Genomic DNA, 20,776 nt, shown 5'->3' with positions numbered 1-20,776 from the left:
CGATCGAAAAGTGTTGCCGCCGCCTGTGCTGTGCTATATAATAACCGCCGCATAATTCGCCCATTTCAACCGGTGAACTGCGAGCAGATATCGATTCCCCTTTGCGGTTCCCATCATCTCTAGACATTCTTTTCCCCAGCTCAATAAATTCTAAGAAAAGAAGAAAAAGAAAGAAAACTATTTGAGATAATAATAATAATAATAATTGCCATGGCTATTATTATAGAAGAAAGATCCATCTCTTATTCGTTGTTATTATCTTTAGATATTTGTGTCGGTTGCACGAGAGATGCAGTTTGTTTGTTACAACACTGGCCCCCGTTACTCTTCTTTGCGACTAAATAACAATTGAAGTGGGTGGGTCTTTCGGTACGTGTGTGTCAAAACCATCTGATGTCCTATAGAAAAGATAAAAAAAAACTGGGCCGCCGCTTTTGATTCTCATTTTTTCCTTCTTCTTCCTCGTGTTGTCATCCGCCTGTCATCCGCACTGTCCCGATGCAATTGAACGAAAAACATTTTGGCGTGTTGGGCCCAATTGCCTTCGCTTGTGTCATCCCCCCCGTTCCACCCCACCACCGAAAAAATAGAAAATAGAAAAATAATAATCCATTGCGGGCCCTTCATCAAATGATCGTTTGAAAATTGGGGAAAGAAGAAATAGCACCGCACCTGGTGGCTCGGCCGGAATACATAACTATCTTCTTCTTCTTCTTCCCTGGACTCTTTAATTAGATCAGAAATAATTTCAAGGAGCGCAGCAGCTAGCAGCAGTAGCAGCAGTGCAGACGATAGTCGTGAGGTATTTATCGAACGGCGGCGACGCTCGACGGCGCATCATTTGGTCGATCCGGGAGGAGGCGTCGCACTCCACGGCGCCGGTCCCGTCAACGACGACGGAAGAAGAAGAAAAGTCCAGGATGGTTTGCAGTCGCTCCCGTCATTCCATCGCCAACTGGTCGTCGTCGGTTCGATTTCCATTTGGATTTTTATTTGTTTCGGTCCGTTTTCTCACGACGAGATGAGAAAGGCAACCGAGCGTGAATCCACGTCGTGTGTCATTGATGGTCATCGGGTGTAATAGTGCGTCTTTGTTGCCCAGGATCAAACTCTCCCCCCTTCCCATAAGCAACTGGACACAAAACATTTTGGATTTCTTCCCAATTGATCAGCAGATCTTGTAAGTCGAAACCCAACCGTTGGCTAATCATCAGGATCGCCAATTGCCATTGTTCGGTCTAGAACAAAACAAAAAGAAGCGGGAAATTCAAATCAAAGAATTTTTTGGGAATTGGCGCCGTGTCGTCCCATTCATCCCCGAAGAAGATTGAAAACACAAAAGATCCTGCTGGATTGTTTATTTATTCGACTAGGAGTCGGGATCTACCCAAAACATCCGCATTCATTTCCAATTCCGCCCGTCTTCTCCTCCTCCCACTGTGTCTCTTATCCATTTTGAATTAGATGGAATTCGTTGACGGAAGAATAAGGAGAAGAAGAGACAACCGCCTAAGTTCTTGGCATTGAAATCTTTGATTCCAGCGGCGGATTAAAGATCCAGCAGTTGCTTGTTGTGTTCAATCTTTTAAAGTGACACGCGGTGGTGGTCGTGGTGGTATGACGTGAAGATGAAGAAGCAACCGGAAGAGAACAAGAACAAGAAGAAAAAGAGCCGGACAGCAAAGGCGTCCGGAAGCGACGGCCAGCAAATGAGGACCGTGCTGGACTCGGTGGCTGTTGCTCTCGTCAAATTGTTGCTACTCCTCGTCGTAGCCTGGATCACGCTCCAGTGCTGCCCGTCTTCTTTGGCTGGCGTCATCAAGGCGTCGGCAAGTGCGGCGTCCATCGGCGTCGATCGTCCAGCAGCTCCAGCAACGGCGTCGGTGGCGTCGGCGGGAGCCAACGCCAGTGGCCCGTCCCCTTCCGGTCGAGTCGTCAGAACCAAATACGGAAATTTGCGCGGATTCATTCTGCCGGCCATCACGTCCCAGCAGAGTTCAGGTACAGGATCGCCTTTTGTATCTATATAGACGGACGACGGGACAATGGCGGGATCTTGTGAATAGCTAATGAGCCAACCTCCGCGCATTTCCGATTAAACAGGAAACAACAACAACAACAACAACAACCATCGCAGTAAAGCGACTCCTGCAGGATCCAGCAACAACAACAACAACAATGTCGAGGCTTTTCTGGGCATCCCGTACGCGGCGGCGCCGATTGGTTCGCTGCGTTACCTGCCGCCGGCCAGTCCCGGACCTTGGGGTCCGTCCATTCGACCGGCCACTTCTCTGCCGCCAGCCTGTCCACAGCAAATGCCGCCGCTGTCCAACAGGTGAGGATTGTTTTTTTATTTTTAACGTTCAGACGAGTTATTATTATTACGTCGGCTGTTCAGGATCGGTTTGGGTTATAACATTTTGCGCCCGGCTCATTTGTCATTTTCAATTCGTGCGCAATCCACGACGGTTACATAAATCTGCCAATATAAAAACGACATATTGCGCACAACTAAAAAAAGTAGTAACAGGATCGATTTCACTCCTCCTTCCTGAGATGCAAATAGTCCCGCGGCTCTTTTTATTGAGCCAGCGGCGGATGAGAAAAAGATACTATACATTTCCATTTTCACATATATCCATCCATCCATCCATCCATCCAGCTGCTGTGCGGCAGAAGAGGGAATCCTCTCGACCAGGATCGTACATCGATCCTGTTTTTTTCCCATTTCCTATTTTTGTAGATTTTGTTGTTGTCTGTTTTTATTTGTTTGGCCCACCGCCGCCGGCTAGACACGCTGGCGCCTGATTGGATGAAAATGCGATCCATCAAAATATTACAGTCTAATTCTCTGACATGGAAATATTGCAGGAGCGCCAGTTTGGAGTCGATGCCCCGGGCTCGTTACTACCAACTCAAGAGGATGCAGTTGATGCTGGCCAATCAGAGCGAAGATTGTCTCTTCCTCAACATTTACGCTCCTTCCGAAGGTTTGCCATTTTTCCCTTTTCTTTTTTGATTCATTGCGTGGGGGGCAGGAGGATCGCCTGACGATCGATACGCTCAGGATCGAAGTATAATCATTGAGCGGTGGCTGCTGGCCGTGACAATAAGAAAGGCGAGACGGACTTTTCCTCTTTTGAAATTTGCGGGGTGGTACTACTGGGATGGGGGGTATGGAGTGTCTGGTGCTTTTTGATTCACGCCCAGCTGCCAATTAGACACATCCAGCGGAAAGAGGATAAAATCGAATCCACCCACTACGCCTTTCTCTCTTCTTTTATCGAGCCCACTAGCGCTCAACCCGCCAATTTCAAATTTTTCTTTTTGGCGAATATCGATCCTTGTGATGCAGGATTCCTATCCTCTTTTATTCCGCCGGATCCAGCCCGGAAGAGTCTCGACTGGATATCTAAAAAAAAGAAGAGAAAAATGGCCAGCAACTTGCCTATTATATATTGGCACATAGAATAGACGGCGGCGCTCGACGGCATTTGCCGCCATTGTGCTGCTCTTGATCAATTATTAGAAATTCTCATCACATAAAAGATCCTTCTAGTCGACGATCCACCATTTTCGATCGGAGCCATTGTCCTTTTTTTTTTGGGAGCCATTCACAGGCCGGAACATTCTCCCTCCGGCCCGGCTGGATGATTTTATTTCATATTTTCACGCACTAATAATAATCAAATAAATGAATTGAATGAATTCAGGATTTAGCGGGTCGGGATCGACGACGACGCCGTTCAGCACGTCGTTGGCCGTCGTCGTCCTGATTCACGGCGAGTCGTACTCGTGGGGTGCCGGGCATTTGATGGACGGTGGAATGTTGGCCGCCAAAAGTCGAATGGTCGTCGTCACCCTCAACTACCGTCTCGGCATTTTAGGTATTTGCAAACTTTCCACCAGCAGCAGCAGATGTGCAGCCGGACTCGTAGTACACTTAATCATTTCACATATTGGCGTATAACGTAGGGTTCCTGCAGACGGCCGCCAGTCCCACGCCCGGCCAGACCCGAGGCAAGAGCAAACACGCCATTCCCACTCAGGGCAACTACGGATTACTCGACATTAGTAATAATACATTTCGATTCAATTCATTCGTTAAATTAAATCCAATTATTTTTTTGGTAAATTCAAAAGTGGCGGCCCTGGTGTGGCTGAAGGACAACATTGGCGGTTTCGGCGGCGATTCGAATCGCATCACATTGAGCGGACACGGAACAGGAGCGGCCCTGGTCAACCTCCTGATGATTTCGCCTCTAGCGGCCGGTAAGTTGGAAAATCAGTTTTTTCTTTTTTGGCTGCGATGATGTCGGGGTTGGGCCGATGTTACGGAACGATTTTTGGCATGAGCTGTGCTGGGGTCTTTTATTTTTCCATAAAGGTCGTTCCGTCTGATATGGGCAGAGGCAGAGGAGAAGGAGGGGCTCGGTTATAGACGGGATGAGGATGAAGGGTGTCCCCCGCGACGAAAGGGAAACATTATATAGAGCTCCTGCCACATGGCAGGAGCATCAATAGCTGATGGGAACACCCCGCCAGGAGCAGCTAGGAGCAGCCTATAAGAAAGAAGCAACTTTTTGGCTTTGAAAAGATATGGAGGCCAAGGATCTAGATGAGATATCTAATAGCTTTTTTCTTCCTGCTGCGCAAGGAGCCCAGCACTAGTACTGGCACACAGTTCAGGATCGCGATGCTAGCTCCATTCTTCTCTTGTTTCACATTTATCGCCGTCGATCCAACGCGGCTGAATGTCATCCAAAGGCACCAACCCACCCGTCGAAAAAAGACTTTGACGTTTTCAGGATCGATCCTTTTAAATCCAAATATATATATAACTTCAACGCCATGGTATCATCCATTCAACACCATTGAATGTTTCAAAAGGGAAATTGCGCCAGTTAAATATTTAATTGGCGCCAACTGGAACATGCACGGTGGTTCGTGTACACGGCATGTCTAAAAAGGGGGAATACATTAGATGAAAATCGCATTAGACTAGACACTGCCAAAATGTCCACCAAATTATTCATCACAAACTTTTTCCTTATTTTTAGCTCCTGGCTCCTATTTCTGGCATGTGAATTTGTAATTACATTTCTTCTTCTTCTTTTACCGGCCCCCAGGATTTTTTTGGGGATTTGCGTAGGTCGTCGTAATGATCATTGACACACATTTCCTTTTTTTCCCCCTGATGAAACATTTTTTGGATGATGTTGTACAGTTGTATGTGCGTGGCTTCATTTTCTTGGCTTTTCTTGACGAGCTCCTTTGATGTTTTTTGATTGAACGTGTTCATCCTATTCGACGACAAACTATACAAAAAAGGGGCCGGGCGATGGTGGTGGTGGTACAACATTTTTCTCTTCCAATTCCGGCGGTCTACTTTATATCTATTGCACAACAGGAAACGGTCGAGACGTGATCCCGCAATGTAAATATACATACAGTCTATCTGTGTGATGTGATGTAGTAGTACACATGACGTTGAGCTGGATGCGCGCTGGCTGCGATGGCAAAATCCCATTTGAAAACGTGTCGAGTCTAGAGAAAACATTGTCGTCGTCGTTGAATAAAAGAATCGAAAGGAGATGATTGGATTTCGCCCAGCCAGCCAGCACACAGGAACAGTCAGGAACTAGATGTGATGTTTGGGTCTACATCCGCTGCTCCAAGGATCTACATATATAAGGATGCACGCCGGATGGCGAATAAATAATCGTTTTTCTTTTTCCTTTTTCCTTTTTTCGTATTGGACGCCAGTCGGTTGAGACCCGCGACGTTGAAATTGGAACTTGAAGGAGACGGGCAAACACGTCGAGTTCCAGTTCCAAAAGTATTTCCATGTCACGAAAAGATTGTCCATTGATTAGATCGAGAGTGGGTACAAGGCCAACGTTCTCATATAAATCACGACCTGTTTAGACTCTCTCTCTCTACACAATGAATAACGATGGAAAAAGCCAAACGTCGTCTGCCACAAGGTCGACCAGATCTACGTACAACTTGGCGTACACAAGTTTACGAGGTGGTATACAATTCTACATCACAGATTTTCTATAGAAAGACCTTATACAGACTCGTCTCCCCTCATATGGATCACGTGGTCCAACTAAAAGGAAAATCGATCGGGACCGATATTGCCGCCATCATCGCCAACTTGACTCGTTCACCGGCAAACTCTCTCACACGCAGTCCACGGAGTTCGGGAACAAAGTTTTACGTATCGAAATAATCGCCGTTGAATTCGCACTTTGCTGGACTGGCCAAAACAAATAAAAAATCGCCTTTTTTTTATATTATTGTGAGCAGTAAACTCGACAACGACTGGCTAATGCAACGTCAAGTTGGGGAGACTAACGATTTTTCGAAATTCAATTGAATCTCCTGGCAACTTGGCAGGTCAATGGCATTTGAATTTCCTGCTATTGATTAGCAAATAGTGTTCCCCACCTAATTATTAATAAATTAATTTTAATTTTAATTAATCGATATTGAATGACATTTATTTTTCGGCAACGGTGTCGCCCAAAATAAAAGTTAGTCTGCTAGTAGACATTTCAGACGGTGAACATGTGTGTTTTGGCTCGAACGAAAAAGAAGGAAATGGTATTTATTTTATATACAATTCTTAGGATTAAATAGTCTAATTCCCCACAAAATTGGCTGGCATTTGCCGTAGAAATATTCTTGTATAATAATGAGCTGCTTCTCGTCGTGGACGATGTCATTAATGAGCTCGCGTGGCAGACAGTTGCCAATTGGTTTTCCACCGGGTTCTCGGAATTGTTTTCGGAATAAGAAAAGCTGCGAATAATAGAACAGCTTGCCCTGCACGAATTTTTAACAGTTTTTCTTATGGAAATGAATAAAGAAAACAGTGTGCACTGACTGCGAGCAGCTCATTACTGTAACAATATGTCTGCTGCAACCGATGCCCTTTTGCATTGGATCAATAAGACTCTCACCCTCTCTGTGCTGTGTGTGTAAAGGGCCGCAAGCGTTTGCAACTCGTGTCTGTCGACAAATGATCACAAAGTTTCTTTGTTGTTTGTTCAATTTCCTCCAGTTTTTGTCAATGGGCCCGACGACTAAATTGTGAATGAAGCGACTGAATTCGCCTGGCAGGTCTATACACCCCCGCTGTGAATTGTGCCAGGAGTTATGCAAATAGGCAGATAGACTGTTTACTGATGATGATGTAACTGCTGTTCACTTTTAATGACGCCAAGTTTCTACTTGTGCATTAAGCCCCCCCCCCCCCCCGGAAGGCCGCAGGGGGCCTATATCATGTGCCCCGGAGGAGTAGACGAAACCCGTAAACTTGTGTGATCATGTTGGCTACTTGTCTTTAATTGGCTGGCACTCTGCAAGGAATAATTCAGCACCACTCGCTGAGTGCATTGTCTTAATACCCGTGTTGGAATGGGTGGACCCGTTTCACTTCCGCTTTGGGAACGACTTTTTCTTTTTTGTTTTTTCCTTCCAAATGGCAACCATTTAATATCCATCCATCCTTTTATCTCTCTCTCTGGGTGCAGAACCTGGCGGGCGGATGGATATTTTCAGCCTAGAACTTTAGTCTTTAAATTCCGGAAGGAATTTCCAGAATAAAGAAGGGAATTAATTTTGACATTTTTGCAACTCTTTTTCAGGTTTGTTTCAACGGGCTGTGCTCATGTCTGGCTCGGCTTTGAGCCCCTGGGCGTTAAATCATCAGGCCGGATGGCTCAAGGCGGAAGTGGCACGCCAGATGGACTGCGGCCCGCCGTCGGATCAACAACAGCAGCAGTCCAACAACAAGGAAATGAGTTTGATGATGGCCGACATTGGCGATTGTCTCAGAAAACGGCCGCTCGAATCGCTGATGGCCGTCCGGCTGCCACCGACTCCACGATTCTGCACGACATTCGCTCCCTTCGTGGACGGGGCAGGTATCGTGGCCGTCGATCCCCTTCACGCCATGCAGTCGGCCAGTCAGGATTTCGCCCGCATTCCGCTAGTGGCCGGCGTCACATCCATCGAAAGTTACCGACACACCGGGTGAGTTGCCACTTGCGTCATTCATCAACCCGGGGGGGAATTCTAACGAACCTCATTTGACAAGGATCGCGGGATTCTTCTTCTTACCGCCAAAAGGATGGAAAAAGCTTTTCATTCAAATTATTTTTTTGTAGAGAGAGAAAAGAAGTTGATTAAGTTTTACCTTTTCTTCTAGTCTAAATCAAGAAAGAGGATCTTTTTTATTTCGTCGAGTTCAGTGGAAATAACGAGCTAGCCATGTAGCCTGCGGGACAATTTCATCCTTGAACCGGAGAAATTCAATATATTAGGAGCCTGGGCGAAACAGGAACCTTGAGAGGTGACAAATTGGGAGCGCTAATAATATCTCGCAGGGAAATACGTAATATCATATCCAAGTTTTAATTCCCTTTGATGAATTGAACAGTGCTGTGCTGCAGATATTTCTTGTGCATAATAATAAGGAGCCAGGCCGTCGCCGGTGGGGGGGAAACGAACTTTGGCATATTCATTCGTCAATGTCGCCAATATCATTTGTGTTGTGTGTGTGTGTGCAATGTTTGGCCTCTCTCGCACACTTTGGCTGGAGTTTTGGACGGCGGATTTATTCCATTTGGCGTATTAGAATAGAAAGACTTTGGGGGAGAGTAGTGGCCTTTACACTTTTCGATGAAAGGAAAAGCCCCAGCCGCTGGAAACGAAACGACTGCGGCCGGCAGTTCAATTCAGGCCTGGGCTGTACAGTACTACTACATTGAATTGTGTCACATGCAAATGCGGTGGCTGATGCTTTTCCTGGCTCCTTTTTGGCAAATGAAAAGGAAACGGATCGCCTCCCTTTTCCTCTTTTTTCCAAGTGCGCTGGCTGCTGGCTCCAGCGGGGCTGGGGGAGGATTACACGTCGGCCTCCTGAATGCATAAAACGCTCATTTATTGCAGTGCATCCGCCTCCGAGGAGCCCATCCAGGGCTGCGTCGAAAGACATTTGGAGAAACAGCCAGAGTCTTTTGTTTTGCTGCCCCCCCTTCCAATATTCAAAAGAGTTTCCATCCTGCCAGCAGCACCCATCCAGCCTCTCCAACTATCAATCCATCCATCCATCCACCAGGCCTTCGTCTTCTTCTTCTCCTCCGCAATATACGGAAGCATCCATAGAGTTTGCTAGCTGCTTCCATTTGAGCTGATGGAAAAAGTCGAATATCAGGCCATTTATAAACACGCGATGAACTTGACTTTCTCTCTCTGCTGCTCAAGACCCAAATGGGAGCCAACTGAAAGGGGTTATTCCGCCGGAGGAACGAGGAGGAGGAGTGGAGTCTACTGCTGCTGCAATCAAGGGACTATACACGCGTTTGTCCTGTCCGTCTATTAATGAATGGAGACAGTCGAGTCTAATAGTCGACAACACACGGCGAGCAGCCCAGCCAAACAGAAGTGAAGGAGTCTAGGCGACCGGCGACCCAGTCAAAAGGAGCTGATCAAGTCACGTATTGACCAGCCGAGAGAAGAGAGACCAGGACAAGCGACAAAGAGGAGAGAAAAGAGAAAAGAAAGAGAAAGGAAAGAAAGGAATAACGAAGGAACCAACGGTTCATCAATACTAAACACTGGGGCCAAAAGAAGAAGAAGAAGTCGGACCCTGTCCAAAAAAGGAAAAAGAAGAAGAAGAAGAGGTTTATGCTCTTTATATTACATGGAATGCTTCTCCCATTTCTAAATAAATATCTAAAAGAAGAAGAAGAAGAAGAAGAAGAAGAAGAAGAAGGCCGGCACGGATGATGTGAGCCGAAAAGGGGATCAGAACGGAGGTCCTTTTTTTCCTTTTTTTGGTTATTTCTTACAAGTTATAAAGGATGTCAGTCACGACCGCCTTCAACGACGGACAGACAAGCAAAAAAAAGAAAAACATTTTTTTCCCCCCTTCTCCTCCTCCTCCCAGTTTTTCCTGCTGTTTTGGCCGAGTTCGTCCGGTCGTCGCATGTAAATCCCGAACGACTCAACATTCAGCCAAGAGGAAGAATGCCAACATTTTATTCTCTTCTCGGGAAATATCAAAGTTTATTCGGCTGTCCTAACCAATGATTTGATTTGATTTGATTTTCTATTTGATTTTCTATTTCAGGGACAAGGATCTGCGTGAGGGAATCAGCGAGGATCGCCGGGATCGTACCCTGCGCACCCTGATCCGCAATTTCTACCAGTTCCACCTCAACGAAATCTTTTACGTCTTGAGGAACGAGTACACGGACTGGGACCGGCCGTCGGCACTGGACGCCCTGTCGATGCGCGACAGCCTCTCGCTGGCCCTCAGCGACTCGCTGGTGGTGGCGCCGCTCATGCACGTCGTCCACTTGCACGCACAGCGTTCGGCCAACCCGTCCGGCACCTTCTTCTACCACTACCAGGGCCAGCAGCAGCAACTACAACCGCCGGCCATTCTCGCCCAACCGCCAATGGCCAACGTCGGCCAGCAGCTCTCCGCCGACGCCGATCTCTCTGACTACAACGTGAGATGATTTTCTTTTATCTTTCGTCTTTTTAAAAATAAAAGAAAACGATCCGGCCATCCATCAGGGCAATGTTTTGCGGGCACGAATTGATTAGACTGGGATAGTGACGGGTAATCAAGTTGTGCCGGGCGGGTCGTCAACGGGGACATCCATCAAACGGCGACGCTCTCGCCCAGCGCCGCGCAACGAGATACGGCCAATAGAACTGGAAAGAAGAAGAAGATGCGATGCGGATGCAATTACCAAGGCGGAAATGGATATCGCCGCCGATGCGTCTACGTCACCAATTATTTCGTTGGGTCTCTCGTTTGGCCCTTTTCAAACGATTGGCTCGTCGCGATTCATCTGGCGTCCAGCGATGGAATCAATCGGGCAATTATTGACTGCGGGAGTTGATTCATTACAAATCTCAACAATGAACTTGATCGGGAATTAAAAGGCGGATAGATTGCCGTCAATTAACGCGAAATAGTCGCACTGGTTTCCAAGTTGCGGGCGATTGAGTAGAATCGATTCCACCATCACAGTTTCAAGGACTTTGCTATTTATATTCTAGACTCAAGTCTAGTAGAATTTGGCGACCAACCGCTTGATCCAGATGGATGTAGGATGGGAGAAGAACTGGTATAGGTGTGTATCCATGTCCCAGTCTTCCTTTCATTACCCATCCCATCAGCAACAGACGAATACTCAAATTCATTGTTGGTTTCGAAAACATCCATCGCCCATCAGTAAGACGGTTGGGTTATTCAGTTACATCAAAATCAAAATGTTTTCAATGGATGTGCCCTGCGAAACTACGATGGTATTGGCGTCGAGCCGGAAAGGCCCTGCTTAAGAGTGTTGCTCTATATTGTGTCGATGTTTGCACATGAGCGGATCTGACATGGACTGGCTAATGCAGTTCACGTTTTCCTTTTTTAAATTTCTTCTTTTTTTGGGTCCGACAGCGACTGGGGAGCGTGACGGGAGACGAGCTGGAAGCTCTGGAGCTGGACGCCACGGCCAACGGGGCCCCTTGGTACAATTGGGACGACGACCACGAAGAGACCAGTTACATCCTCAACATCATCAGCAACGGCAACAACAACAACACGATTCATCATCACGAAGGAACAGCGATGAGCGGATCGCAGTTCCTGCCGTTCCTGACGGCCTTCGCCAGCACCGGGCAAGTCTCGACTCTCTCCTCTTGATCAAAATGCCATTTCCCTAGAAGCGACGGGCTAATCAGATGATGAGCTTTTCTTGTCTAGTCCAGTAAAGATGGGCCAATTAACTAACAGAGTATAATTCTCTTTCTCTTTCCCCCGATCCTGCTCCCGCTCTGCTCCCGCTCTGCTATTATTCCTGCTCCTGGAATATCTCGAAACAATAGGGATCCTAATTTGGAGATTGGCAGCAAAGGCGAGCTGATTCCGAGATCGAAACTCCGCTGGGAGCCGTTCAACCTGCACTCGCAATACTACATGGTCTTTGGTAAGAGTGTCATCATCAAAATCCTCTTCCAGCCCCGCTCCTCACCCCCCGGTACAGATCTCTTCTTTTTTCTTCTCCTAGCCCCAGACGATCCTTTTTTTTTATCCCTGCCGGATGGCAGTCGAGTGTAGTAGTAGTAGAGGGGATGGGATGGGATGGGATGGGATGGGAGTCGAGCGTTGCCCGGGGTTTCACGTGGCAATAGATAACGAGTTGATGCTCCTTGCAAGTTTTGATCTTTCAGAGCTAGATGTGCTGCTCCTCCTTCTATCCGATTCGTTCCCGTTCTTCCAGTTCATTACACGCCTCCTCCTCCTCCTCCGATCCTGGCGAAGGAAGAAGGAAGAAAGAAACAAGAAAGAAGAAAAGTTTGTCTCCTTCTTCTTCTTTTTATCAAAAGTTGTTACAAAACAAAAGGATTTCTTCTCCTTTCGTTCGTTCCTTCTTTGCAACTTTTTTATTTTATTTTTTTTTTTTTTTGAAAGGGAAAACACAAAAATAAAGTTGAAACAACTTTTATGTTAGGAGGAGGAGAACTCGCCTCCTTATATACTCAGAGTCTACTCTGTAGTAGAAGAAGAAGAAGAAGAGTCCGAAACGGTTGGCGCATCGCCAGAATAATTCATTTGATGTTTTTTGAACTCCCACCCCCACCCCCCACCGACGTCTAAAAAAGGGGAGAATAAGTTGTGCCCAGTGCCCAGGAACTGCAGTGATATAAATCAGTCGTCCGCCCACTTTTTTTTCTCTTTTTTCTTTTCGGAGTCAAAGAAAACGACCCGGAATGTAGTTGTTGTTGTCTTCTTCTAACGAACGACATTTTCTCAAAAGGAGGACAACAGCAGCAACACGCCCATCTCAAGACGCACTACAGAGGCCACCACATCGCCGTTTGGCTCCAGTTGATTCCGCAGTTGCACCAACCGGGCGGCGATCCGGCTTCCTACGCAACGGCTTCCTCCTATTCCAACCACCACCGGTTCGATCGCAAAAACACGCCCGTCGAACAATTCTACGAAGGTATTTGCCCCCCTCATTTTTAGATTATTTTGTCCGCATCGATTTGTCTCATCGTTCACATTTCCTTTTTTCCCCCTTCCGTCGGCTGGATCAGGGGTCGTCCGCCAGCCGTATCACTTGCCCGGCACCGGAAATGCGACGACGGGCTGGCCGTCGATTGGCACGGGACCAACGGCATTCAGCGGGGCAATGCCCGTCGAGTGTAGCAGTTCCGGAAACTTCCAGCGCGTCCCCAACAATTTCACGCTCAACGCCACGTCCTCGGGTAAATATCGGACGCCTAGACAAATTTGCATATTCTTCTGATGATCGTCGATCAAAGGGTTTAACGTAATCACCGTGCCCCCTTCTCCTCCCATTTATTGACAGCCGTCGTCGTTTTTTTTGGTCCCGCAAATTGTTCCGGTTGTCGTTTTTCAAAGTTTTAAGCGACGCCGGCCTGTCGAGCACTGCGACAATTCCCACGGGCCGTCGATAATTAAGCCCGTCTCTCCTCCATCCCCTTTCTGGTGGCGCTGGGTTAGAATTCACGCCGGAATATCAGGCCCCTCCCACATAAGGACGGGCGCTGCGCTGCTGCGTTTCTCTCATCGCCTAATGGACGTGAGTAGCCCGGCCGTGATCAAACATTGGCGAATCAATTGTGAACGTTGCCGTTCGTGATATGTCGGTGGCATTTGTTCCACCACGGCCGTAATTATCAGCCGGAATCGGATGAAAAAGGGGGGCGGGGGACTCGTAATGTTGTTGCCGCTGTCGAGAGACAATCACCACCCGTGACGTTGATTGCATTTCTCCCCCACACACACAAAAGTGAAATGATTTTCTTTTCTTTCTCAACGTTTTCCAATTTTCTGTAACAAATTGGACGGATAACCATTTGAAAATGCCTGGGCGGAGCGACTGCGTCTTATTATTCGTCTACTACACCGCGGTGCGGTGTAGTATATAGTAGAGAGGTCGGTGGTGATCCTGATGAGATTTTTCCGCATCATCCACCTCGGATGATGATATGCAAATCGATCGATTTTCATCCTTTCAATCCGCCCCGGAAGCCTCTCCTTCTCCACTCTCTTTGTTGCTAGACACAATGAAGATGCCCGTTAGGCCGGAAGCAGAATGCAACAACAAAATTGAAAAGAAAAGAAAAAAAAACGATCCTGGCCATGGTACAAGTCGTGAGAGTGTAACAAATTGAACCGAGTGCGCACAGGAAAGGGGTTGCAATGTTATCCCGGAGGCGTTTATTACAGAGTCATTTGATTACTGGAAACGGACGCAAGAAAAGTCAGAGTTAACGGCTTTAAAGTCCCGCGGGATCTCTCGGCGTCCACTACCGACGACTCAAGGCGTTGAATGTTGAATCTCCCGCCATCAATAAATTGATGAGCTGTTGCCATGGCAACCAGTCGTCGTCGTCGAAAAAATAAACTCCTGAATTTTCTTTTTCTTTTGAAATAACGACAGGGATCGGGAGCGACTGGACTCTGGTGAATCCCAACGTCATGGCGTCGGAAACGGGCAACAACAACAACACGGTGGTGGCCACTGCAGGTGGTGGCAACATGCTGGGCTTCTTCTGGACCAACGAAACGGCCCTGTGCATCACCTTGGTGCTGGGCGTTTTCTTCCTGGCCGCCAATCTGATCCTCTTTGTCGCCATTTATCGACGCCGCATGGCCTGCGGTCGGCGACGCAACGGCGACAAGCGACACGACGATGACGGCGACACTAGTCTCCAAGTAAGGACACACGCACACAAAAATCAAATCAATTTTCTTTTCCTATTCACTGGACAAGTACCCCGGAATCATTTCATTTCTGACGCTCCGGCTGACGCGGGCCATCATGTCGATCCATCTACACACGAGTGTACTTGATGTGATTCTCTCTTTCTCTGATATTCTACTCCTACTCGTCTTTTCACATGTTTTTTACGTCCGGCCCGGCGTTTGTTTATTCTCTCGTAAAAGACTGGGCTGCGGCCGTGACACATTTGCCAGACTTTGGATTAGACGACAGTGTCGGCCGTAAAATGCAAACGGCGGCGGTAGGGAAGCGTCGAGAGTGAATAAAAACGATCCTGCGATTCCATTCCACTTGATTGCCAACTGACAAGATTCAATTGGCATTAAATATAAAATAAAAATGAGAGCGGAACATGATTTTCCCTTTTTGATTGCAGAGGGACGTCAGTCGACTGGAGGGCCACCGTGCCACGGAATCGATCGAATCCATGACGGATCTGCGTCAAATGGTCGCCAGCAGCAGCAGCAGCAATCGCCACTGCCTGCAACACGGTTCACGTGACAACCACCCGGACATCACGTCGGCTGTCATCCAGCATCCGCCGCCGCAACAGTATTCCGATTTGGCCGCCGCCAGAATGTCGCCACCTTCTCCGCCCTACTTGCTCAAAGCGCCTCCACCTCACCACCAGGTAACGTTTGTTATTTTTTTGTAAAATGCTAACTTCTATTATTAAAACAAGGGAATGTTTTTCGGGATCCAGTTTTTGTTAGACGAGAGCAACAGGAGAACGACGACGTCCACCCTTCCCGGCAACAGGAGATCGCAACAATTAACAGCGACGAATTATCACCAGGCAACAACTAAATCTATTCGGGAAATCACCGTCTAATCGTTTTAAATGTTGTGATATGTTGCTGAATCTCTTTTCCATGTCAATGTTTTTTCTATTTAAAATCTAACTGGCAAATAATCCCCGCAAATAAAATTAATTATTATTCTATAAAAAATACACATAATTATCTACGATTTCTTGGTATTCTATTTTAGTCTCCGGTAATTGGTTAACCTACACTGATTTACGTTTTTCCTGAAACATTGACGACAGAATGGGATCAAATGAAGATTCCTGGAATTTCAAGTAATCTTCACATCCCTTTGTTCTTACTTAACGACCATTAAAATAAAATCAAAGGGGAAGAAATTGAAGTTGACCGAATGTATTCCGTCAGCTTGGCGAGGAGACAGCTCACATACACAACTTGAAAATGGTAATTATTTTTTCAGGCCACGAGGGCAGAGGCTGTACCACTCTCGTACTTCCAGGTGGGCGGTAGGACGCGTTTCGTTTTGTAGTAGCGGGCCAATCTGTGGATACGCGACTCGACCAGAATGAGACGGAATTTAGCATCACGATCCTTGCGGTTGCGCTCCAAGTGCTTGCGGATGGCCACAGCTTTCTTGATCAAAAAGTACAAATCTTCAGGAAGCTCGGGGGCGAGGCCTTTCTTCTTCAAGATTCGCAACACTTTGTTGCCAGTCACGAATCGGACCTGGGCGACTCCGTGGGAGTCTCGGAGGATGACACCTGTGAAGAAATCAAGATATTATTATCACGAATAACTTGACAGACCTACGTCCAAGTTTACTCATTGACAGAACTTTGAAATGCAATCAGAAGCATGTACTGTCCAACGCAGAGTAAACAGCCAAGGGAATGGACAAAGTTTGAATGCAACTTACCGATCTGTGATGGTGTAAGGCCCTTCTTGGCCAATTTGAAGATTTGCTCTTGGACATCATCACCAGACAGCTTCAGCCATGTTGGGACTGAGCGGCGATAGGGGAGAGCACTTTGGGAAATACCCTTACTGCAAATGCAAGAAAATACATTAATACATGTATGCAGCCACTGAATATTGTTTAGGAGATCCACAAAGTTGTTCAAACTGACTCAAGTTGAAGTGACAAAAGGTCTGCATCTACGTCTATATGTAAAAACCACGAGGGATGCACAGCCCGATACACTTATTTACAACTCGCTCGAATAATTTCAAGTCTCAATCAATGGCAAAAAAATTTCCCGAAGAAAAATATTTGAACAAATGCTTTGTGAGAAACCTTTTAACAACGTCAAAAGGAGAAACATCTTCAAGAATAATTACCCTGGAGCGTGCATACGACCCATGATGGCTTACTGAAAATCAAAAATAAAACAAGTTAATTGAGGTATTGGACCGGTAGTGATTGAAACAAAATAAATAAAACTAACGGGGCAAAATAGGGTATAATTTTTAAGTAGAAATGACAAATATCAAGTAGGAGAAACGCAAAATTTAATAGAAATAGCCAAATAGTCACCAACCACGTTAGTTCCGACACAGACGAGAAAATGGCTGAAAAGACTAAAACTTCAGCGGCGAGGATGTGACGTCAGGAATGAAAAAGCGAGAGATATGGCGTTGCCATTCTGATTGTACTTATTTTATATAAACTATTTCTAATACTGGTTAGATTTCTTTGGAATAATTAAATACTAATTAAAAATACTACAAGATTTTCAATACATTAATATTTTTTTTCATTTAACTGTGGAAAGGTTTGACAACGCTTACGGTGTTTACAATTTCACACACAGGAAAAAACCCGCTACGCCCAGGAAACAAGCTGTCACTTGTCATTGGTCACAATAAGACACTATTCTTAAAATATCGCCCCTGGAAATTAATAACGAAGCCTTAAAGGGCCTTCTCTCTCGTAAGACATTTTCAAATAACTTATTGCCAACTTAGGGATTCCAAGATCGTAAATCTCAATATCGAAACGCTTGACTAGGTTCTCACTTTAACGACCGTGACTCGTATACCGTTTGTGTTGAACTAATTTAAATAGCCTAGAAACAATATCAGCAGAGAAGAAAAATAATTGTATTACCTTATCGATAAATCTAAAAGTTTTTAGTGCAAGTGTCAGTAATCCTTTGTGGTGCCATTCAGTTCCGATATACCTCATCATTACCTTTTACGATCTGATTTAGAAAAGCAAAAATGGATTCCACCTTGCTGCGGTCAAAAGCCCTTCCCACACCAAAAGACAACAATGTCGTCAAGATTGCCGTCGAAATGGCCGGCAAGACGCCACAGTTGATTGAGCTCAATCAAAAGCAACCTCTGTCTACCATCATTCAAGATCTGTGCAACTATTGGAATCTAATAGATGCTGAGACATATGCGTTGCGATTTAACATGGAAGCGAATCGAGCCTTTGTCAGTGAACAAAACCGATTGGACGTCAAGAACGGCCATGTTCTGCAGTTGGGATTTTCACCTGGCAAAATCACGCAGAGCATCCTCGATCAACTTTCTCCTCAGTCGGCTCATGAAGATAAAATGAAGGCTGTTCAAGAGTTGGCAGGCCATGCCACCGATCCTACTTTCACGGCCGAATTTACAGAGAAGCAAGGTATGAAAATGTTGATTGCCTACATTGAAAACATGGAGACGGGCAAACCATCCGACCAGATTACAGCCCTTCTTCTCCCGGCCTTTGTCGATCTGATGGATCACGGACTAACGCAGTGGGATGTCTTGGAACCGTCGTTCATCAAGAAGATCGCATTTTACATCAACAGTCAGGTGAGCGCACAAGATCCGCGGACTCTTCAGGCCGCCCTGTCCATTCTGGAGAGCATTGCACATAATTCGAGTACCAAGTACGCGATAGTCGAAAAGGAGTTGACCATTCCCAATCTGGCGATGCATCTGCAAAACGCATCGGCAGCCATTCAGCAAAACACTTTGGCGTTGATCAACGCTCTTTTCCTCAAAGCCGATGATTCCAAGCGAACAGCCATGAGCAAAACCATCAACTCTCGCCAGATTCGAAATACGATCGTCATGAGCATCATTCAAGGTATTTTCGTTGGTTAAACACCTTTTGTTCCGCTGGTGAGACTTTCTGTATTTCCTAGTGCCTGGAGTAGCGAGCGGTAATGAGGTTGCCCACCAACTGCACGTACTCCAAACGTTGCTGTTGAACGTGCTGGAAGAGCCAATGAACCGGCCAATTGAATCGGGAGACGTCGAGGCTCTCGAGAAGATCAGAGAACTGCGGCGAATTGCATTTGACAACGACGGCAGCGACTCTATCACTCCCGTCAAAGACGTGGTCACTCGCAAACAGGTCATTCCGCGAGATTTCCGCAAATTAGGATTCAGGAACGACGCAACTCCACTCAACGATTTCGGTAAGAATAGTCGAGAGAAAAATCCGTGGGCGCGGATTCTTGATTACTAAACTTGTCTCGTACAGCTCAGGTTCCACCGGGTGCATTAGCTCTCGATGCAATGCACTACTTCGCTCTCTACCATCCGGAAAAATACTCGAGGGTGGTGCTGGAGAATTCGGGACGAGGCGACGACTATGATTGTCCATTTGCCCGAGCCGCCATCGAACTAACCAAATTATTGTGCGAAATTCTCAAGGTAATTGAAATCTACCATCTTCATGGTTACACCAAGTATCATTTTAAATATATTTCTGAAAATTCCAACAGATTGGGGAAGCACCGACTGAGCAAGGGACCTCGTTTCATCCCATGTTCTTTAACCACGACCATCCGTTTGAGGAACTCTTTTGCATTTGCCTGGTGGTGGTGAACAAGACGTGGAAGGAAATGCGAGCAACAGTTGAAGATTTCGCCAAAGTATTCTCGGTTGTTCGCGAGCAAATCACGCGCGTTCTAGCCGGACGCCCTCCGTCACAGGAAATATTCAAGGAGCGGATAGCTGCGCTCACCTACGCTGAAATCACGGATCTGTGGCAACAGGAGCGTACAAGTCGTGAGAAATGGGAGTCCAGGTCACGGCCCATTATGGAATTGCGCCAACAAATCGAGCCGGAAATTCTCGAACTCATTCAGCAACAGAGACTAGGATTCCTCACAGAGGGCACTCGCTTCAGCAAGTACACCAATCGAGGGGTAATCAAAAAGTGTTCCATTACACAATTCATCAATAAAATTAAATCAATCATTGGCAGAGGGTCAAGGACAAGTTTTGGTACGTTCGCCTGTCGCCTAATCACCGAGTCTTGCATTACGGCGATTGCGATGAAAAGAGCGTTCCGGCACTAGACGAATTGAAGGAGAAACTGTCCATTGTCGACATCCGCACTCTGGTCACCGGAAAAGATTGCCCACACATGAAAGATCTAAAGTGAGTTTCCTGACCAACCATTCAAGAATAAATAACATTGACAATGCAATTCTTTTCTTAGGGGTAAGAAGACAACGTCGCAATTTCCATTTTCGTTGATGCTCGATTCTCACGATGTGGGATCGCTGGATTTCGTGGCACCCGATCAGCAAACGTTCGACTACTGGGTAGACGGAATCAATGCACTTCTAGGTCCGTATTTCTAAGAGAAAATACAATTCAATCACAATTTGTACCAATTCACTTTGAACTTTACAGGCAATAAAATGACGAGCAAAGAGGCCATGGCCGATTTGGAATTTCTACTGTCGATGAACACAAAACTCAGGTTGCTCGACGTGGAAGGATTGGACTTGCCCGAAGAGCCGCCAGCCATACCCCGCGAACCCACCAATTACGATTTCGCCGTGGAGATCAAGTAGAAGATCTGATTCGCATGTGGCAGGAGTGTGGACACAACAATTTACCTAGTCGTTCCTAATGAAGAAAGAACAAAAATCCCAGGCTGTCTTCCCAATTCCAGTACCTTTCGCCTTGTATTAAATCGATGCGGTGGAGATCTCGATTGCTTTTTAAATAATAGCATTTACCTCAGAATGAAATCAGTCGTTGAGGCAAAAAGAAATCACAAAAGGTATGAGCTGTCTCAATGAGTTATCATCATAATATTTTGACTGGTGAATTTAACAGGATGAAAAATACAACATACGCGTGTTTTAATTTTACCGCCAATCACGTTTGTTACCATACTTTTCTTAACTAATCCAATTTAGTCAA

At 46.3% G+C, this 20,776-nt stretch overlaps 1 protein-coding gene across 1 annotated transcript; it reads left to right on the top strand.

The window, feature by feature from the left end:
* Window positions 1-1,560: 1,560 nt before the first annotated feature.
* Window positions 1,561-20,731, top strand: LOC124315685. The gene is made up of 22 exons (XM_046781505.1): window positions 1,561-2,001; window positions 2,104-2,335; window positions 2,872-2,990; window positions 3,714-3,887; window positions 3,976-4,074; window positions 4,144-4,272; window positions 7,659-8,046; window positions 10,148-10,532; window positions 11,486-11,706; window positions 11,914-12,014; window positions 12,846-13,034; window positions 13,129-13,299; window positions 14,502-14,776; window positions 16,071-16,109; window positions 16,175-16,362; window positions 17,821-18,695; window positions 18,754-19,029; window positions 19,095-19,267; window positions 19,339-19,764; window positions 19,824-19,999; window positions 20,061-20,191; window positions 20,258-20,731. Exons 1-22 carry the CDS (start codon window positions 1,629-1,631, stop codon window positions 20,419-20,421), a joined length of 5,304 nt encoding a protein of 1,767 aa, XP_046637461.1. The 5' UTR covers window positions 1,561-1,628; the 3' UTR covers window positions 20,422-20,731.
* The last annotated feature ends 45 nt before the right edge of the window (window positions 20,732-20,776 follow it).

Source organism: Daphnia pulicaria, chromosome 11, assembly GCF_021234035.1.
Source record: "Daphnia pulicaria isolate SC F1-1A chromosome 11, SC_F0-13Bv2, whole genome shotgun sequence".
In the NCBI taxonomy this organism is placed as follows: domain Eukaryota; kingdom Metazoa; phylum Arthropoda; class Branchiopoda; order Diplostraca; family Daphniidae; genus Daphnia; species Daphnia pulicaria.
The sequence above is the reverse complement of the archived record's forward strand: the minus strand, read 5'-3'. Positions and strand labels throughout refer to the sequence as shown.